The sequence below is a fragment of the Boleophthalmus pectinirostris genome, unplaced genomic scaffold (genome assembly GCF_026225935.1).
Source record: "Boleophthalmus pectinirostris isolate CB_2022bp ecotype Guang Dong unplaced genomic scaffold, ASM2622593v1 HiC_scaffold_14, whole genome shotgun sequence".
In the NCBI taxonomy this organism is placed as follows: Eukaryota; Metazoa; Chordata; class Actinopteri; order Gobiiformes; family Gobiidae; genus Boleophthalmus; species Boleophthalmus pectinirostris.
In genome coordinates, this window is record NW_026571047.1 from 2,021,547 (window position 1) to 2,044,053 (window position 22,507).

Genomic DNA, 22,507 nt, shown 5'->3' on the forward strand with positions numbered 1-22,507 from the left:
TTATTATTATTATTATTATTATTATTATTATTATTATTATTATTATTATTATTATTTTCACAAAGTGGCTCTTAAATGCTTGTACCCAATATTTTCTGTGTATTTGTGCAACATTTGCTCCAGTACAGATGTATTGTATAAGCAGCTCTTGAGGTCAAAATATTCCAGCGGTGAGCTCTCTGGATCTAATTATAAAGTGCTGTAGTGTGCATTAGCATGCTAGTTGTAGTTAGTTTTAATGTCACAGCAAAATTCTGCTCTGGTCTCTGAAAGTTGTGAAAAGTGCTGACAAACTCATCGTTTTGAATGATGAAGATGCTCTGAATAAATAAGGTGCATGAAGAAGAACTCTAGATCACTGGAAACTTTTTCAAATGAACTAGTTCTGTTTTCCACGTGTTTAAGACAGTAAAATCAGGTACAGTACCAGCAGTATTATCTAGGGATGTCCCAATCACAATTTTTTTGCCCTTGAATCCGAGTCCGAGTCCTTTGATTTTGAGTATCTGCCGATACCGAGTCCAGATCAAATACTTCTATAAAACATTATAAAATGAACTAAGAGTAAAGAATAAGATCCAGGATGTGTGCAGGATCAGATTGTGTTGATTTCAATGTGTCGTATTTGGGCTGAACTTAGTGTCGAGTCCACAGTCACGTGATCGGTGTCGATTTCCAATCATGTGATCAGATCGGGACAACCCTAGTATTATCCCACTAACATAAGCAATAATAAGAAAACCATGAAAACGTGTCATATCTGCACTTTAAAGCATGTTTCTGAGTGTGTGTGTCTGTGTTTGTGTGTGCACGTGTGTGTCTGCGTGCACGTGTGTGTTTCTGTGTGTGTGCGTGTCTGTTGTTGCATGTGTGTTTCTGTGTGCACGTGTGTGGCTTTTACTTCTATTGGACATTAACTGTTAACACAAAACAAATTTGGGCGGCAGTAGTTCAGTTGGTAGAGCATTCGCCCACTGATCTGAAGGTTGGTGGTTTGAATCCAGCTCTTGACATAAACATCACAGGTTGAGTGGTCAGATCCAATGACCCACAGTTTGGCTGGTGTGATTCCAGCTCCCACAGATGAATGCTGTCATTGTGTCCTTGGGCAAGACACTTAACCCACCTTGCCCACAGTGTCTGTGTACACTGGTGTGTGAATGGGTGAGTGGTTCCTTGTTGTAAAGTGCTTTGAGTGCCTTGAAGGTGGAAAAGCGCGATAGAAAAATGTGACCATTTAGAGCACTATGTTCACTTTTTTATTCTGAAAATGTTATATTCACTGAAACAATGTGTGAACATGTTTTAGAAGTTTCTCTCTGATTCTCTCTGAATCACTTTCTCAACACGATGCATGTGTGCGTCCTGCTAATGACTGAATGAAAGAAATATTTAATCATTGCATTTATATAGCAAATTTCAACTTTTAAGACACCTAAGGCACTTTCCAGAGCATGATTCATTCACTCCACTCAGTGTTGGTAAGCTGCTACTGTAGCCGCAGCTGCCCTGGGACAGACTGATGGAAGTGAACATCACATCAGGTTTGTAAAGCTGTAGTTTTTCTGTTTTGTATCATGATTTTGTATATTTACGAAGAACGGGTGACGTAGACTTGTGGGCCGAGCATTGTACAGAATCTTACAGCTTAACCATAACAATCGGGCTTGGGAGAGATTGCTAGATTACTCAGACATGGCTGGATGACATTTAAAACCTTTTCAGACATGACGAGACTTACGACATGCTTACAACAGACATAACACAACACGACACGTTACAGCTCAGAATAGAAAGTTCTAAAACGTTGATTCAGCAAAAATCCCCCCACTTTACGATCTGCCTAAGGTGTCAAAAAGAAACAGTCCCTCTTCCGTCTCTCCGTCAGCAGAGCAGACTTGACCCGGCTCTGTTCTATCGCCCTTCCATCTCCGCCACTAACCGACCCCTCTGACGACTGGGAGCTAATTAGCAGTTAGCGTGTGGCCCTCTCCGTCTCCGTCTGTGATCTGCGAGCCGTTTCATGTTCAAGATGGTTGCCTCTCTCCTCCTCTCCTCCTCTCGTCCTCTCGTCCTCCCCCCTCTCTCCTCGGGCCCTGCGTCTGCCCATTGTTTGGCTGAGTGGGGCCGGTGGATGTGCATCTCTAATTGAGCTCCACAAACACTCCACCGGTGGTGGAGCAGAGGGAGGATGGAGAGGAGGACCAGGGCACGGGGCAGATGGACACACCACTATCCTCAAATCCTCAAATATGGATGTGCCACTGACAGAATTTCTGAGTAAAGGATAAATGAATAAACTGACAATTCCCTCTTGTCAAAGCCTGATGTTGTCAGATGTCAGAAGCTCAGGGTTGGGCTGGTCTCTGCTTGGATGGAGGCCGCTGGGAAAAAAAACAGGTGCCACAGTGGTCCTTGTGTCCTTAGGCAAGACACTTCACCCACATTGCTTAGTATAAGTGTGATACAGAGTGGCAGCCTCGCTTCAGACAGGTTCTGGGCGGCTGTGGCTCTCACTACCGAGTGTGGAGTAAATGAATAATGCACTGTATGAATATATATGTATCAGTATATGTATAAGTATATGTTTATGTATAGGTTTATGTATAGGTTTATGTTTATGTATATGTTTATGTATATGTTTATGTCTGGAATATATGTGAGACTAATGCATTATTATTACTACTATTCAAAATGAATTGTCATGTTCTATTTAAAGGTACAGTATGTGGCATTTCCACAAATTCCACAATTCCATCTGTGTCCTCGGGTACGAGCTAAACTGAGTCAAGTCAAGTCTTTTTAAAATGTATATAGCACATTTAAAATAACTGTAACAAGTTGCACCAAACTGCTTCACAGCATGAAACACAGCACAGTAAAGCAATAAAACACATATAAAATATACAAAATATTACATAAAAGAGCGGCTTGATAGACAAAAGGTCTAGTTGACGTTAACGTGGACAGTTTCAGAGTAAAGCTCATGGGCTGTTGAACGCCATCTTGAAAAAAATGTGTTTTTAGGAGGTTTTTAAAATGAGGTAGGGAGGACCAAGATCTGAGATGAAGAGGGAGGACATTCCAAAGCTCATGGACGACAACAGAGAAAGCTCAGCCTCCGTTGGTTTTGAGGTGGGATGGTGGGACAGACAGTAGGACGGTTTTGAAGGTGTGGGATGGACAGTAGGTTGGTTCTGAGGCGGGCTGGTGGGATGGACAGTAACATAGTTTTGAGGTGAGATGATGGGACGGACATTAGGACGGTTTTGAGATGGTGTGACGGACATTAGGACGGTTTTGAGATGGTGTGATGGACATTAGGATGGTTTTGAGGCAGGATGGTGGGACGGACAGTAGATTGATTTTGAGTTGGAAGGTGGGACAGACGGTAGGATGGATTTGTGACGAGATGATGGGACTGACAGTAGACTGGTTTTGAGGCGGTGGGACAGAGAGTAGGATGGTTTTGAGGGGGGATGGTGAGATGGAGAGTTTGACCTGAGAGACTGAGGGGTATAGTGGGTCAGAAGATCAGCGATGTACTGTGGCACGAGTAAGTTGAGAGATTTAAGACAAAATAATAATCAATTGTGTATTTAACAGGTAACCAGCGGAGTTGGGTTAGGATGGGTGTAATATGGTCTTTCTTTTTGGACTCGGTGGGCAGTCTGACAGCAGCATTTTGGACTAACTTTGACCTGTAGAGGGAGGATTGTGGCAGGTCTGAACATTGCACGTTGCAGTAGTCCAGTCAATTAGTTACAAAGGTGTATACGATTGTTTCAAAGTTGTTGTCCTTTAGGATTGGTTTTAATTTAAGAATTTGCCTGAAAAAAGAGTGGGGTCACCTCTTCAAAACACATTCTGGTGGAGAAAAATTTTAGAAATTTTAGGCCAAACTATTCCATATCCATGGTATCGGTGACCAGACTCACATCTTAGTAGAATCCTGAAGAAGTGAGTGTTCTGTAGGCAATCTTTTCTCACTAACATTCTTCAAACGTGTCCTGATGTATAGATTAGCATTCAGATAGCGCCTCTGTACATACGCTATTACCAGACGTAATCGCAGCAGCTGTGGGGTCGGGGAACGGGCAGGAAAAATCCCATTAGACGTCCACCCGTGTTGTAAATGCACACATACCTTCATGAATATGGACACGATGACCAGGCCGTTGGGGCTCTTAGCAGCTTCTGTGTAGTTTGTGTACAGCTCGTGGTTGTAGTGGATCAGCTGCACCTGGAACAGAAGGAAGAAGAACTTGAGAAAACAACATTATAGACCTTTAAAAATGAGCTAAAGGGCAGGTCAGAATTCTGTGGAGGAATTTGCTGTTTAAAAAAGAGAAATTACACTTCTATGGGGTATTAAGTGCTAACACAATGCAGCAGTTAATACCCCTCATGAAACTACTGCACATCACATCAGGTTTGTGAAGTTGTGCACTTTTATCTCAGAAAGTCTGGGTTTTGATGTCACTATCAGTAAAATCACTGAGCTCATTAACGGCGTTTACAAGAGCTAATCAGGACGTTATGAGCTGCTGTTGCTACTAGACTTCTAAACATTAAGTTATTTGTTTACTTTAGCAACTTAAAGATCCTTTATAATACAGAATTGACTCTTGTGCGCTTGTGTTTTGTTTCATTCACATGTTTGAGTAATGCTGCATTAAAAGTCTGTTTACATCTACCAAGCTCAAAATGCTCTGTTTCTCCCTGTGATGTCATGTAGTGGTCGTTTTCAAGATGACAGATTCCTTTTATCTCTAATTCAGAAGAGACTGGCAAATCCACATGTATAGGGTGACCATATTTCCATTTTTGAAAACTCGGACACATTACCGGGGGTGGGGGGGGTGGGGCCTTGACGTTGAGCTACTCTCACTTTCCAACCTGTGCACATGGCGTCTCACTTGTCACTTGTCTCACTTTCCGAGACGGAAAATGAGGAATTTGTTGTACGTTTGTTTGTAAGTCATTGTTAAATGTGCATTTGTGCTTCAGACTGTTTGTGTCTGCTCGCTCCTTCTGAGTCACAGAGCTACGAGAGATTTAATGCCCCCAATGAAAGATCATGAAAACCCGGACATTTGCATCATTTTATGGAAAAAAAAAAACAAACCCGGACACCCAGGACAGGACGCAAAAAATGGACATGTCCGGGGAAAAATGGACATTTGGTCACCCTACACATGCAGCACACAGTTGTGTTAGAACACCTGTCTCTGTCTGATACAGTTTAAAAAGTGACTTTTATAGTTGCATGTCGCTTGAGACTTTTACAGTCCACACACTCCTACGCAGAGGACAGACATATGTGTGGACATGGGGCACGTGTGTGTGGAAGCTGCACTCATCAAGAAAGCACAAACTATATAAAAGTTTATGGACATTATTTCATTTATGCAGATGTGTCTGTTGTGAGAGGCAGTGCACCTTTTCCACAACGTTGCTCAGGTCTTCTCAGAGTCACTGTGAGTGCACAAAGTGCAGCTTAAACTCCAGGTCTGAATTAGCTTTGGTCAGATTCAAGCTTATTTCTGTCATGGAACAAGTTCAGGCTTAAGCTAAAGATGGACTAGATTCAGCTCAGGATTTCAGGATGAGCCTGGATTTGTTAAGAAACTCCATCTCCCACAGGTTTGTTTGTGTTGAGGAAACAACATAGATGAGAAAATAGTGTAACATTGGCTCTCTGATATCACATCGATACTTAATTAAACGTTGTAGTCTCTGATTTTTCTTGTGGAAGGAACAGTGTGATTGGTCTAACACAGACATGTCAAACTCAGGCCCGGGGGCCAAATTTGACCTGCAATATAATTATATTTGGCCCATGAGATCATATCAAGTATTAGACCGTAGTATAAGTAGAAGTATTAGAGCTGTCTGCCAGCTACAGATAGACTATAGAGACATGGTTTATTTAAAATTGTATTATTTTTATATTCTGCTTGTTCTGGATTCAGTGTTTAAGCAAAACTATTATTAAACATGTATTTTAATAAGAAAAGCTTTAACATTACATATCTTGAAAAAAGAGAAAACATGCAGATGTTGTTGAAATTTTTCAATAAATATTTAGTTTGGCCGACGACTTAGTCCGCGTTTTTAATTTTGGCCTCTGTGAATTTGACTTTGACTCCTCTGGTCTAACAGGTATCAACACTTCAAACTCCGCCCCTGCAGTCAGGAGTTTGTATCAGAAACACCTGTCTGTAATCAGGGCAGTCTTTTGTGATGTCACCAACTACTGGATATTGCAGAGGTCAATGAAAGCCGTGCACACTCAGATTTAGGTCTTTTTGACTAGAAAGCTGCAGATTTAAGTTTCTAAAAAATAACTAGAAACAGTAGATAATGTTATTAAAACACCATATGCACAGCTAAGTAGCAAAATAAGCCTTAAGATGAAGATGACAGTTTTTAGCGCAGCAGTTGTGGCGTCAGTGATATCTCGTTACCAGGACTCCTTTTAGCTGCTCACCTCATCGTCTTCATGACACGTTTGTACGTATGAAGTGTCTGATCTTGTTCTCTGAGAGGGGCATTTAAACTCACCCCCCCGAGTTCCATTTATACCCCGAGTGTGAGGGCGCCGCAGACACTCCTGATCCTGAATCGATTTCCCTCTTCCCAAACTCCCGGCACGCACCAGCCCAGTGACGGATTAGAAGCGCCGAGCCCCTGACATGATACCTCTGTGTCAGGTATTGATTCTGTAGGTGATATGTAATATGATGTGCGCGCAGACAAGTTTGAAAATACATACTTTTTGATGAATTTTACATAACATCGATGCGGCTTTCCAAGAACTTCGATAAGACAGTTTTGTTGATGGGTTCATGGAAGATTACACTGGACGATCTTTCAACCTTTGGACCTGCAAACTTATGTCCAGTCTTAACTTTGAATCATTCTATCATATCAAGTCCAGGTTATTTCTCAAAAAAAAGACTGTTGGGAATACTAATATCTGGAGATTTTGGCCAACTTCATACAACAAATTCCTACAGACAGGATCTGATGACTCTACCTGTTGAACTACATTGACATTTTTGTTTGACGTTTCTTTTATGATTGTATTTTACTGCTCTATGCGCATAACTGCCCCTCGAGGACAAATAAAGTGATCTGATTTGATCGCCGGCTTGTCTCCGAGGAGATAGATCAGTTAAATGCCAAACTAAAGAACCAAAGGAATAAATTTCCCCGGAGCCAACGGCAGATCCTCCACCGAAAACGTTACGTAGAGTTACACGTTTATATTAAGCAAACAATTAACCCTGCGCAGACTTTTTAAAATTTAATTAAATAAAATTTTTTTCAATGCAATTAGAAAAAACAAAACAAAACAAAATCATTATACTGTACAACCATAAAGATCAGGTGGAGGGTCTGTCGTGAGCATAGGCTGTACAGTACACACTGCATAAAGTGACATAGAAAAAAAAAAAAAAAAAAAAAAAAAAAAAATAATAATAATAATAATAAAGAAAATTACTTGTAAGATTTACTAGAACAAAAAAAAAAAAAAATAATAATAATAATTAAAAATCCCTATAACAATTTGCACTAGTAGCACATTTTAAGTACAATTTACTCATCAGTATTAAGTAAAATATACTTTCCACCACCATTAACAGCCATGAATTTACTGAGTAATTGTTACTTTTATTTTTTTTAATTAGAAGTCATATTTATGTAAGTAAATGAAGTAAAATATATAAAATATTAATTCCATTGCTGTGATGAAATAAGTCTGACAGAAAGTCTAGTATTTACTGATGAATAACAAATGGTCACAGTTTTAGACAGTGCTTTTCCACCTTCAAGGCTCAAAGTGTTTTATGTCACAGAACTCATTCACACACAGGGTTTTTCTTTATGTCAAAAGCAGGATTCAAACCACCCACCTTCAGATAAGTGGAAAAACACTTACTCCAAAAAAAAGTAGCTTTTATTTATTCATTTTTTGTTTGACACCTGAAATAACAGTAAAATAATTCAGGTGTGTTCAAGAAAAGCTCCCATTTGGACCTTGACCACACATCCACCTCATACAGAGTAACATGCAGAAGAGCTTCACATTAGAACGTTCTGCTGCTGGCTGGGGTGGGCAGACATTCATTTAATATTGAGCGTTTGTCCACTGATCTGAAGGTTGACGGTTCAAGACCCGCTTTCCACATTAAGGAAAAAAAAAAGTGCCTGGTGCATGAACATGTGTGTGAATGGTTTTGTGATGTAAAGCGATTTGAGCCTTGAAGTTGGAAAAGTGTTGTATACAATTGTGACCAAATAAATACTATAATATATACATATAATATTTACTTAATTATTTCATCACAGCAATGTAATTACTTATGACAATATTTTATAGTTTGCTTAATTTATTTACATAAATATGACTTCTAACTTATTAAATAAACATTAGTATAATATATAGTATATATAGTAACAATTCATGATTAATGGTGGTGGTAAGTACATGTTACTTAATACTGATAAGTAAATTGTACCTGATATTACAGCAGTAAAATTTACTTAAAACATGCTGGTGCAAATTGTTAAGAGGATTTTTTCTAGTAAATCTTAAAATTTTTTTTTTTTTTTTTTTTTTTTTCAGTGTGTCACATACAACATTTTGGTCTTAAATTGTTCATATTAACCCACTCTGCATGATTGTGGGATTCTTATTAGGCTATTTTTGGCTAAGTCGCTCCCACTAGTTTTGGCAACAGATTTGATTGACAGCGCCCACCCCATTAAACCAGCGGTGTGGGCGGGAAGCAAAGAACTATAATAAAATCTAGAAGGTGAACCCAAGATGGCATCTTATAGTTTACATTATTAGGCTTCTTTTTCAGACCAAGAGTTTGTTTTCATCCCTGACAGTTTGTGCTCTTCTTCAGAGTCAGGTGATGTTTCTGTGACATGTCTCTCAGATGATTTAAACAGGTTTTGGCGCTGTCTTCCTACCGGTGGAAGGAGGACGACCACTAGTGAGCAGTCGAAACTCTCTGGTATGAAAACAAACTTGGTCTGAAAAAAAGAACCTAATAGCATAAATTATCGGAAGTCCAAATGAACCTGATTGGCTGTCGTATACAGTAGTTTTCAGTGGCTTGTGCACATTGGCGCAACGACCCAAAAATAAATACATAAGGTAAGTGAGGAATAATTTTGTACCACTGCAATCTGTTGAAAATGAACTAACTCTGTTTTGCAGAATATCGCCCCAAGTCTCGTCTTTTGAAAATGCACCTTCGCTCTCTCTGCACCTGCACCTCTGGCACTTGTAGAACATAAATAAACAAATGTACGAGGACACTAATTATGAAATGGTGGATGGAGGCGACAGATCGTCTATAAATGCAATCAGGACAGCAGAGGAGGCCATTAGGAGCGTGATTAGATAAGCCAGGAGGAGTCACGGCCGGTGCCCCGCCTGACGAATGGAACCGAGTCTGCGGTCGGTGCTGGGCAATAAGAGGCTGAGGAGGGGGTAATAAAGTGCTCACTAAAACGGAGCGATGAAAGAGGAGGAGGAGGAGGTGGAGAGATGAGGAGAGGAGAGGTAATTTGATCAAGATGGTGCTGAAATAAGGGATTGGTTGGAAAGTTTTGGTTGGAAGAATTAGATCTGACAGTCAAATCAATGCTTTTGTGATTAGGGTAACTCTCTGAGTGTTAATTGGTGGTTGATGTACTTAAAGAAGAGATATTGTGCACGTGTCTGCTCGTTCTAATCTCTGACACCCGTGGATCATTATGTTATAATATGGACATTTTAAATCACTCTATTGATCTAGACCAGAGGTGTTCACACTTTTTCAGCATGTGAGCTACTTACAAAATGACCAAGTCAAAATGATCTACCTAATACAAAGCCAAACAAACTGCACTGAAACACTCTGTGCCCCTTTTTTGGACCCTCACCCACAGTTTGAGAACCCCTTCTTTAAGAGAACTTCCTCTGGCACTTTACACAAAACTGTGAAAAAAGTGAAGGATGATTTTTAAACCTGTTTTTTAAAGTTCCAAACTGGAGTTACATTCTTTTCTGGTTTTGCAGTGATATTTACCAGCCTCTGCACATTTACCAAACCAAACACACATCGTGACAAACACAGATGCATTTGTGCACTTTTGTTAGACAAACTTCAGCCAAATGTGGCAGTAGGTCTGTTCTGTAGATCCGCTCTATGCTGTAGACCGCTTTGTGCCAACACTGGAACACAAATTTAGACTGGTTTTTGCTTCACGTTTGGTCTTGCTCTTCTAATCAGCCGCACTGTGGGAGGGGCTTGTGTTGGCTGTACGCAGGAAGGAGCGAGAGCGTGAAAAGGCGAGGGGCGGCGTGCTGACGTGAGGCAGATGGACAGGTAGGATGTTTAGGAAGTTGAACCTGCCCTGTGATGCACGCTGGTACACGAGGGCACACGCTGTTGCAGACGAGCCGTGCATAGGGAGCGTGTGTGTTTGTGATGTGCCGTAGAGTCCAATAGCAGCGGCCGTAATGAAATATGATCACACTTGTTGAGTATCAGACCTCGAATGAGAGACAAGACCGAGTCCAACCGCGAGTCCGGGACGAGACACGGCGATCTACCCACACGACCTTGGCGATCGACTGGTAGATCGCGATCGACTGGTAGATCGCGATCGACTGGTAGATCGCGATCGACTGGTAGATCGCGATCGACGTATTGAGCACCCCTGATCTAGAACAACTTCATAAAAGAAACAGGTCCACTGACTCCCAGGATGGAAACTGAGGGGCCCAAGAGAAGATGATGATGCTGTAAATGTCACCATGACAAAGAGCTCTGTACCTGTCTGCCCCTCGATGGACAAGTGCACATGATGCTAACATGCTGAAGTTGATACATGATGTAAACAAACTGAAGTTTTTTTTAAATTTGTGCCAAAATGTTTTCTGAAACTGGAAGACCGTTGCAGAACATCCAGAATGCTGCAGCTCAGGTCCTGACTCGAAACAGGAAGTACGAGCACATGTGTCCTGTGCTCAGGTCTCTGCACTGCCCCCTGTGGCTCAGAGGTTTTAAAGCGGCTCTGCTTGAACAAGTCTGTCCATGTCCGAGCACCGAAGTCCATCTGTGACATGTTAGAGCCACATAAACCATCTCAGGAGCTCAGAGTGAGAAAATAAAACTGGAGAGTGGAGCAAACATCACACTGGGCATGTGTAGAGGCTGGAAACAATGTTAAGTAGAAAACAGACAACCTCAAATTTTATTTTTGTATTTTCTGTGTGGTTCTACTGTCTGTTTTCACTTAAAGTGGAATTCCTTCACTGACCATTAGATGGCAGATGGTCACTGGTGTAGAGCAGACTGAGCACTGCAGAGGAAGAGACAATCCCAGTGTCCGGTAGGAAAAAGTGGAACAAAGTTTGTAAAGGTTTTCTGAGTAAATTGTGATCGTGTTGTAAACTACGCTGCTAATCTAGTGCTCAAGTGTGAGGAAAGTACACAGAGGCTAAGCTAAAGCTAACACAAACCAGTGTACGGGGCAAGGATCCACCTGAGTGATATTATTATTATTATTTAAGGACATTTATGAAATGTTTTTCATGCAATAGTACATTTACTGGGTTTATATCACATTCACTGTCACATTTTGAGTTTATTACTGTTACGATCCGGGTGGATCAAACATATTAAAGAGGACACAGGAGGTGAAACGGTTACAAAAGTAAAAGATGTTTTTATTTTTAAGTTAATTTTAATTTACTTTAAAAACCCTCCCGTGCCCAAAAACAAAGTAACAACTGAAAGGTGGACCTGGTGAGCCGACCAAACAGAACAAAATGATGCGGCACTGAGCCAACCCCTACAGGGCCTTAGAAGCCGGTACCAACATCGCTGAACTAAAGGAAAAAAGACGTCCCCAACTAACCTGACCAAACAAAAGGCAAAAACAGGACAGCTGCTCCCGCCAGGTCAAACACAAAAGGCAAACAGCAGTGAACAGGCAGGTGCGGCCTGCGCCGAGCAGCCAAGACAAGGGAGCGTGCATAGCGACGAGCGCACGCTCAGGTGTGCTGAGGGCGAGGCGGCGCGTAGCGAGAGCACAAGAGCAAGAGAGCACAAGAGCAAGAGAGCACAAGAGCAAGAGAGCACAAGAGCACAAGAGCAAGAGAGCACAAGAGCAAGAGAGCACAAGAGCAAGAGAGCACAAGAGCAAGAGAGCACAAGAGCACAAGAGCAAGAGAGCGCACCACTGATAGGCGGCCTATTTATACACGGACCAACCACGCCCCAAAACAGACACAATAAATACACGCAATGGGATGCACAAAGGGGCGCCAGCACGTAACAGTTACCAAATACCAGAAATGCTCTTGTAAATGTGTTTAAAACACATGGCGTTAACATGTTAGGCTTGGAGAGACCAGCGCCATCTCATGGACACTTACTGAAGTGAACATAGTGATTTAATTTACCTAGTATTTCATGGGTTATGGTTAAAAACATAAATATTTGTAAAAGTTAGATATAATATGGATATTGACTTATGTAAAGGTGAAAAGTTAAAAAGATTTTTAAAAAGTGTATTTACAGTGACATTACAAATAAGTACACATGGTAATATTCATGGATTCATGTCATTTGGGTGTAATGTTATTTGCAGAGAGGAAGAAACAATTGTCTGTTGTGAAGTAAAGCAGCTCAAAACGTGCTCTGTCTATTCTTTTATGAACAGGTGCACTTCATGTTATATGGGCATATGTCGTCTGAATCGTGTGTCAGAGGAGCAGCACATGTACCACGAGGTGAAAACAGCATTGACATGTTGAATACAGGAGCATAAAGATTATTCACACATGTATGAATCACTCCAAATACAACTCCAGCGAGTCAGTGAAAAGGAAAACAGCTACAACATGGTTAAAAGCTGTAGAAAGTTGATTTGGGAAAATATGTCTCTTATAATGAGCACATACGACAGGTTTTCATGTTTTTCTTATTAGAGTTTGTTTGGGATAATATCAGTGGAGAACATGAGTCATGGGTTTTGATCAGTCAAGTGTCAGTGTTTGAAGAAAAGAAAATATTACACCAAATTGATTCATTTGCTACCTCCTTAAAATACCCAGAGTTGTGTTTTGTTTCATTCACAAATGTTTGATTAATCGGGCATTATTAGTCTGTCTGCATCTCCACCTTGTGATGTCATGAAGCTGCAGTTTTCAAGTTAACAGCTAATTTGCAGCTTATTTGTTTTGGGCTGAAAGTATCCAAATGATTCTAATGAAGGTGTTTGAAGTTTAAAAACACAGTGCAGCACTTCCACATGACATCACAAGGTGGGACAGAGTGTTTTCAGTCTGTGGGGGTCAGAGTTGGCACTGCCCCCCCTAGTGGCTTTAATATGTCACAACATTGAGTCCATAATAAGACCAATGCAAATATTTACTTAAAAAAATGTATTAATATTTTAAATATGTCAATAACACAAAAGATTGTATGAAATAAATATGAATCCTATGCTGAACCAGGTCTAAACCAGGACTAAACCAATTCTAAATCAGGACTAAACCAGGACTGAACATGGACTAAACCAAGACTAAAACAAATCTAAATCAAGACTGAACCAGGTCTAAACCAGGACTAAAACAAATCTAAACCAGGACTAAACCAGGACTAAACCAGGACTGAACCAGGTCTAAACCAGGATTGAACCAAGGCTAAACCAGGATTGAACCAGGTCTAAACCAGGTCTAAACCAAGACTGAACCAGGACTAAACCAGGACTGAACCACTATTGAACCAGGTCTAAACCAGGACTGAACCAGAAGTAAACCAGGTCTAAACCGGGACTAAAACAGGACTAAACCAGGACTAGAGCAGGTCTAAACCAGGACTGAACCAGGACTAAACCACAACTGAACCAGGACTAAACCAGGTCTAAACCAGGATTAAACCAGGATTAAATCAGGACTAAACCAGGACTAAACCAAGACTGAACTATGACCGAATGACGATAAAGTGATAATTTGATCATACAGGGCCAGGTGTTTCCTGTGCACATGGCAATACACACTTTAAATCTTGAATCTAGTCCCTGACGTTAAAATGTTTGCCTCCCCATAGCGCAAAAGTCAAACTCCGACTATGAATTCTGGGCATGTTCTTGATGAAGAAACAACATTATAACATAGATCACAAAAACGGTAAAATATGGGCAGGAAGAATAACCATTGTGAAGATATTGTCTAATGGGAATCCAAATAGACAAAGTGTGTCATCTGGTGTTCTCGACAGTCTCTCATCTGGATTCTAACTGAGCCTGGCCCCGCTCAGCTTCAGACGTCTGACGCACTGGGACCATGACAAGGAGATTTGGACACATTAAATGATACTGGACTAAAAAAACTATGAAAAAAAGCTATGAACGTGAACACTCAGGCCTCGAATGCAAAACGATGAATCAAACATGGTTAAATCTCTCCCTTTTCAACATTTCTTTCTTTCTGTCTCTTCACTTTATTGTTACTGGGACAAAGGGAAATATAAAAGTGCACTGTTCAACTTTTCTGGTCCTCGTGGAGATGTTTCTGCTTTAACTGGAATGTCCCGCAGCAAAGCATTAAACTTAACAACCCTATCTTGCATTTATTAAGTTGCAAATGTGTTTTAGTGCTCAAAAATACCAAGAAAAGGATACATTCTTACTCTGAGGGGGTCGTCTCTCCCCAGATCTGACCTGTAACTTGCTCTATTGTTGAGGAGAAAATTCTGTTTGTCGACTGGACAAAAGTTAGTTTGGTTGAAGATGTTTTGCAGCTCATCCAAGCTGCTTCTTCAGTTCTGGTCAGACACTGGTGGACACTTCCTTATAGGCGAGTTTCAGCTGACGTCATTGTTATTAAAAGACCATGTTGCATGCTGGGAAATATTTTGGTCGGAGGCAAGAAACACGGTAGCGGTCAAACACAGTGCGCAACCTCACGTATTTCTCCCCGATAATGGTAAATTCCTGCTGCATTATCAGATGCACAAATAGAAGCACAGAAGAATGAAAATGTCTTTTTCGTATTCTGAGTGAAAAGAACCACTAACGGTGAATTAAACGACTTTCAAACATTCGCAAAGCAAACGTAGAAGATCCCAACAAACCGCTAGGATGCTGCTGGAGGTGGAAGCAGAAGTGGACCTGTATATCGAAAACAGATGTGTAGCTTAAAATTTGGCATAATTCTGATTGAGTTGTACATTTGTCTCTATGACTGGATATTCAGCAATTACCACGGTGACAAAATACACACATTAGCGAACAGCTAAAAGTTTTAAGATTGTCTGAAAACTTAACAATAATAAAAACAAAATGGTTTTAAACAGTGTTCATGTTATTATTTGGATTCCTTATGTGACAGATAATACTCCCTACAACTGTACAACAACTCACCCTTATGTAACAGATAATACTCCCTACAACTGATAAAGTTAGTCTCAATCTAAGTCTCACCTCACCCTCTCCCACCAATCCCTCTGTTATTATGTTAAGTTTCATTATTTGTGTAGCGTATTTTGAAAGCAAATGTTGAAATAATAAATACATTTAAATTTTAAAAGTGCCTAAAACCCTCAAACTGGCTCCTTGTTCTGTGCACTTGTGCTCGAGCCGGCGTGAGAGTGACGCAGGCTGTAATCCGACAGCACAGCCAGCAGATGTGGGAGACGAGGGGGCGAGACGGCCGCTTTAAATACTGATCAAGCATCATTAATGACAAACGCAATGAAAGCGAACACGCGTTTGGATCTGAACGCTACAATGTGATAAATGTAGCCCCGGCACATTAGCAGCATATGACGGTATCTCTAATCATTTCACACCGCGAACACCATCTGGGTAAAAATAGCAGCTCTTGTCAGTCATTTTGGGATTCCTCAGTGTTGGATTTGGAAGCTAAGATAAGGGGTGTGATCGTAATTGAATAGTTTTGGTACAATACTAAAAATTCCAACTCAATTTCGATACTAAGGAATAGACCCATTGGACATTTTCAACATTAAATGCAGAGTTGGGGAGTTTCAGATTACATGTACCGGAGTTACGTAATCAGAGTACAAATTATGAGTAACTGTATTCAGTTACAGTTACTGTTTCAGTGAGAGGTAATTGGATTACAGTTACTTTGTTGAAATAAGTAGATTACACAGAGGTATTTTCAAGTTTTCACATTTTGGGCTATTTCCTTTTTATTTTTTTTTTTTGTTTGTTTGTTTGTTTGTTTGTTTGGTAATTCCACTCATTGCCGGACACTAAACCAGGTCTAAACTAGGACTAAACTAGGACTAAACTAGAAAAGCAGTCAGAGAGCGCAGACCTCCGCCAAGGACTACCCCCATTTTTTATATAAATTGCGATAAAATCAGTCTTCTGGATCAGATCCGGATCAGCCTTTGGAATATGAAAGAGGATCCCATTGTCCATCCCTGAGTCAAATTTCATGGGGTTTGGTCAATAATTAACCGAGATATTGAGAAACACAATTTTTGGCCCTATTTACCACAATGTTAACTAAATTTTCAAAGTGATCCAGAATCCAGGATTTCTTCCGGATCAGCCCCAAAATGAAATCAGTTCTTCCTTTTCACATTTCCAACAAATCCTGAAAATTTCATCAAAATCGGTCCATAACTTTTTGAGTTATGTTGCTAACAGACAAACAAACAAACAAACAAACAAACAAACAAACAGACAAACGCCGGCAAAAACATAACCTCCTTGGCAGAGGTAACCAGGTCTAAACCTGGACTAAACCAGAATTTAACAGGACTAAACCATGCTGCACGGACCATGTCTCCTCCTCTCAATATTTTTAATAACGTTAAGGAAAGTCTGGGATTTTTAATTTTCTTTTAGCAGACAAAATGTGAAGATTTCCTCATCTTTGCTTCTCTACAGCAAATCAAGTAATCCAAAGTATTCAGATTACATTACTCACTTTAAGTAATTTAATGGATTATGTTACAAACTACATTTTGGGGTATGTAATCTGTAATCTGTAGGGGAATACATTTTAAAAGTCACCTTCCCAACACTGATTAAATGGTAGTACTTTCTTTTCTTTTCACATGTGGTTTTATATGTGTGTACTTCTCAGTGGTGCAGTAGGTTCATAGTGTCCATGTGTGTACTAGTCTATGTGCTCGGATCAACATCATTCTAAAGACATTCAGGAAAGGTTCTGTTCTGTCATGTCCTTGGGACTTTTTTAGAATTGATACCTGCTCAAACAAGTATCCAATTTTGGCACTACTTATATTATTATTATTATTATTATTATTATTATTGTTATTATTTGTTATGGCTTCTAGTTTAACATGAGCTGTAACACATGTAAATAGCCATCCTTAGCGCGTCCGATTCTCCACTCACACAAAATGTACAAAAACTCACGCAGTCCGTAGTTCGTTTGATTTCTTTTATTTGCAGATTTTCAGCGTATGCGGTGCAGTGTGGTGCGTTCAAAGACCGTGTCGGTCGCCATCGTCCCCACACACCTGTCTCCCTATTTGACCTGATTATTTGACCTAATTTCCCTAGGACCCTCCCTCTTACGCTATAAACCAAAAGACTTAAATTGACTAAAGTAACTTAAATTGGGACTGAAAATAATTCATTTTAACATTTCTATAATTTTAAGAATAATATTTTTATAATTGGTTTAAAGGTATAATCAAATATGAATTTAATGTAAAATATAAAATAACTTTTTAAATAAATTAAATTATGGCTCTGACAATTATTATTATTATTATTATTATTATTATTATTACATATTTTATTTACTACTGGATTAATATAGCACCAAAACACGAACACACAGGTCACTTTACAGTGCATTATTTCTTTGTTCTACACTCACTGGTGGTAAGGTGCTATTGGTGCCACAGCTGCCCTGGGACAGACTGACGGATGGAGTGATGACGCAGATTGGCAACCAGCCATCGCCTTTGACCTCCACCAACCCTCACACTAGTCAAAGTGGGTGAAGTGTCTTGCCTAAGGACACGACAATAGTTGATCGCTGAATCCAGCGATCTGAGTTCAAATCTCGGTGGAACCTGTGTTTTTGTCCATTCGTACTTAACACTGAGTCATCAACATACCTAACCTATAAGAACATTTAGAAGAACATTTAGAATTTTAATAACATTTATAATACTCTTTATACGTAATATGCCAACCAAGGGTGTGTTGTTGTACAGATGTAGGGAGTATTATCTGTGACATAAGAGCGAGTTGTTGTAGAGTTGTAAGGAGTATTATCTGTTACATAAGCATGAGTTCTTGCACAGTTGTAGGGAGTATTATCTGTTACATAAGAGTGAGTTGCTGTACATTTGTAGGGAGTATTATCTGTTACATAAGATTGAGTTGTTGTACAGTTGTAGGGAGTATTATCTGTGACATAAGAGCGAGTTGTTGTAGAGTTGAAAGGAGTATTATCTGTTACATAAGCATGAGTTCTTGCACAGTTGTAGGGAGTATTATCTGTTACATAAGAGTGAGTTGCTGTACATTTGTAGGGAGTATTATCTGTTACATAAGAGTGAGTTGCTGTACAGTTGTAGGGAGTATTATCTGACATAAGAGTGAGTTGCTGTACAGTTGTAGGGAGTATTATCTGTTACATAAGATCGAGTTGTTGTACAGTTGTAGGGAGTATTTTCTGTTACATAAAAGTGAGTTGCTGTACAGTTGTAGGGAGTATTATCTGTTCCATAAGGGTGAGTTGTTGTACAGTTGTAGGGAGTATTATGTGTTACATAATTGTGAGTTGCTGTACAGTTGTAGGGAGTATTATCTTTTACATAAGCGTGCGTTGTTGTACAGTTGTAGGGAGTATTATCTGTTACATAAGAGCGAGTTGTTGTACAGTTGTAGGGAGTATTATCTGTTACATAAGGTTGAGTTGTTGTACAGTTGTAGGGAGTATTATCTGTGACATAAGAGTGAGTTGTTGTACAGTTGTAGGGAGTATTATCTGTTACATAAGAGCGAGTTGTTGTACAGTTGTAGGGAGTATTATCTGTTACATAAGGTTGAGTTGTACAGTTGTAGGGAGTATTATCTGTGACATAAGAGTGAGTTGTTGTACAGTTGTAGGGAGTGTTTTCTGTTACATAAGGGTGTTATCTGTTACATAGTGGGGCATTGTCATATAGTTGTAGGGAGTATTATCTGTTACATAAAGGTGAGTTTTTGTACAAACATATTGATTCTTGTATGAGTTTGTCAGTTCAGATTTCAGTCGTATTTTCATTTCTTCTGGACATGTTTAAAATGTGAACTTTGAAGAGAATTCTATTATTAACCCTCTCCAGGCAGGCGTTGCAGATTTGCAACAGCTAAATTCCAATTACCTACTTACTCCACATCCATATTTTATGAGCTTTTTTAACTCAGGAGCCTTTTCTCCCATCCATGCTGATAAACGTGGACGATGCAGACTGTGCAAGAATGGCTCCACTCAAACGGCCTGCCAGAAGTGCAAAATACTTTTTTTGTTTACAAAGGATAAAAAAGTCAGGATTGTATATTACTACCCCATATTATAATTTTCCCCAAATATCAGATTTTTCCTGATACTAAAAATTAATTTGAGCCTGAGAGGGTTAAAACAAAAATCACAAATCTGAAAATGCAACGCTTGTCAGAAAAACTCAATTACACATTTTTCCCCATTGGCTGAGTCGTGCTAATGGGGTTAGACAAACAGGAGGTGCGTGTTTTCATAACTGTGTGGATGGGTGAAAGCTGCGAGCAAAGGTCAGCGGATCAATGGCACATTTCATCTGGGACTGGCAGGGAACAGAACTCAATGCGCTCTTATTGCTTTGTAAAGATTTTTGAGCAAAGCAGATTCAGTCAGAGGAGAATATATCTGATCAGGGTTTGCACACGATGAGATGGAATTTAGAGACACATATGGAGATGGATGAAATGTGAGTTCTATTTGTAGACGGGGTAGAAGATAAGAGTAAGTGATTTGGAACTTATTTGTATTGTTAAAGGGATAGTTCGGGATTTTTGACATAAATCTGTATGGCATCCTCGTGAGCAGTGTCGTGCATCCACACTGACTTACCCCCAACAGCGTCCGGTGAACCGAGATACTGGCCGTTTTCGGTGCTAACGAAAGTCGTACGGCAAGTTGGCTGGGGGCTGTATAATAAAGTGTTTTACTTCTCAAAACAATCTGTGTTCAAAAGACTGATACATTTGCATCACAAAACCATCGTCGCCTAAAAAGTCAGACCTCATTATCGCTTGGCACTATTTTCTTTCCGTTCGTATCACTGCGCACTGCCGCCAGGTGACAGCCCGCACATGGATCGATCACTTTGTTCAGTTGTTCGGCAGTGTTTACATGCGCTGACCGCCATGACGTGAGAGAGCTAACGTGAGAGCTTGAGCCATAAGTATATAAGCTTGTATAAGATACATATGAATATATCTAAAAAATGGTGCGAACTCTTGATTCTCCAGGCTGTAACTACAAAAATCTGTCTGAATCTCCACACACTTGTCACCGTTTTCCTTTCACGGACTTTGCACTGAGGAAACTTTGGCTTCTTGCCTTTGGCTTCAACGTGGAAACCAAACCAGGTAAGAACAAAGAAGTGCCGCTCTGTTTACAAGAGAACAGACTCAAGAATCAGCTGTAACTCTGTGTGCAGTAAATCACTCAGTGTCATATCACCAGCGAAGCTTCTACAAAACATAACTTTATAAGTCGACTGTTATTACTATTGTAAATGTCTCGTACACTGTTGGCAGCAGCTACGTGGACGTGTGGATGATTCCATGTTTCTATTAGTCGTCCATGCTTCAGTCACAGTGTAGACTCTATGTTCACTGTGTACGAGTTTATAAATGACGTGATGGTGATTGTCGCTCACTCGGTCTCTCATGGCTCCAGTTTCAACTTGTACCACTTCTCTGTCTCTCTTCTCTCTCTCTCTGCCCATTCTAACTCCATCTGGTGAAATTCAGCATCAGTATGTTTGGGTTCATAAAGATCTCCCCTTGGCTTTGTGGTAAAGGCAAAGTCTTTATCGTCGGTGTCATAATCAGACATGTTGTCGCTAACATTCCGAGCAGTAAACAAAGTGAACCAGGCGCGGCTGTCACCTGGCGGCAGCGCGCAGTGATACGAACGGAAACAAAATAGTGCCAAGTGATAATGAGGTCTGACTTTTTAGGCGACGATGGTTTTGTGATGCAAATGTATCACTCTTTTGAACACATGTTGTTTTGAGAAGAAAAACACTATTATACAGGCCCCAGCCAACTTGCCGGACTACTTTCGTCAGCACCGAAAACGGCCAGTATCTCGGTTCACCGGACGCTGTCGGGGTAAGTCAGTGTGGATGCACGACACTGCTCACGTGGATGACATACAGATTTATGTCAAAAATCCCGAACTATCCCTTTAAGGCTCATTTATGCTTCATTTTGTATGTAAAGAGATCTGTGTTCCAAGCATGGTAATTGTCTCTACATTTATACTTCCAAACGTTTCCAATGTCACAGCTGCGTTCTCTTAAACAGCCAGCAGAGGGCGCAGAAAGTCGGTTTGAAACTTGACCAACCTGGACGAAATAGAGCAACAAATAAACAAACATGGAGGTGCCTGTGGTTGTTTTTAGATCACATCTGTTGGAAAAGAGTCAAGAAAAATTAGGTGAGAGGAACATTTCTTTGTTTTGCAGCTGTTTCTAGTCACTTTTTAAAAAGTTTAGCTTCCACTGTTGAGCTTTGTTCACTACTGCCCCCAGTGGTCAGCTCATGTACTGCTCCAGTGCTATGTAGGGCTGAACAACTTTAAGAAAACATTGACTTGTGATTTTTCTGGCAGATATTGCGATTTTGATTTCATCCATGATTTTTATTTTTTTCAAATCAAGTTTCAGTGCACATGAACATTTGCAAACATCACAGAAACTGTTATCATACCAAAGTCTGGGGACGATTTGACGCTGGACAGTAAAGCCCAATTTACGCAGACAATAAGGGCTGGCTATGATTGTTCATCTCTATCACGCTCTACACACATTTTCTATACTCCACTTTCCTTTCTTTCAATATACATTGAGTAATATTAATGCAGTGCATATTTATTTATGTTTTACAGAAATGAAACTTAAAACCACATGGCTCATTTGCATAAACTATAAACGGTGAAAAAAACAGGTCATTTCTTGTGCACTGATGCGGTTCAACTTTTGTCGGACATGATGAATATGAGTGTTCTTCCTGTGACAGAGGATGCACTGCTGATGGTGAGTCTGTTCTGTGCTTCTATCGCATTGGAGATGATTCATGTTAAACTTTACACAAACGCCAAAGGTTTAAATCCTCGTCTCCTAGCGTTGGTGGTGAGTTACTTTGCGGCGCATAGACCTTGATCAGATCCATAAATCAAAAACGACGGTGACAAGGTGACGGCAGCAGT

At 40.2% G+C, this 22,507-nt stretch overlaps 1 protein-coding gene across 1 annotated transcript in view; it reads right to left on the reverse strand.

Moving 5' to 3' along the window:
* ca10a (carbonic anhydrase Xa) overlaps positions 1-22,507 on the reverse strand; it is a 550,647-nt gene that overhangs the window by 63,772 nt on the left and 464,368 nt on the right. Inside the window, exon 4 of the mRNA XM_055150478.1 lies at positions 4,148-4,243. Within this exon, the coding sequence (XP_055006453.1) occupies positions 4,148-4,243 (96 nt within the window). The remainder of the gene's footprint in view (positions 1-4,147; positions 4,244-22,507) is intronic.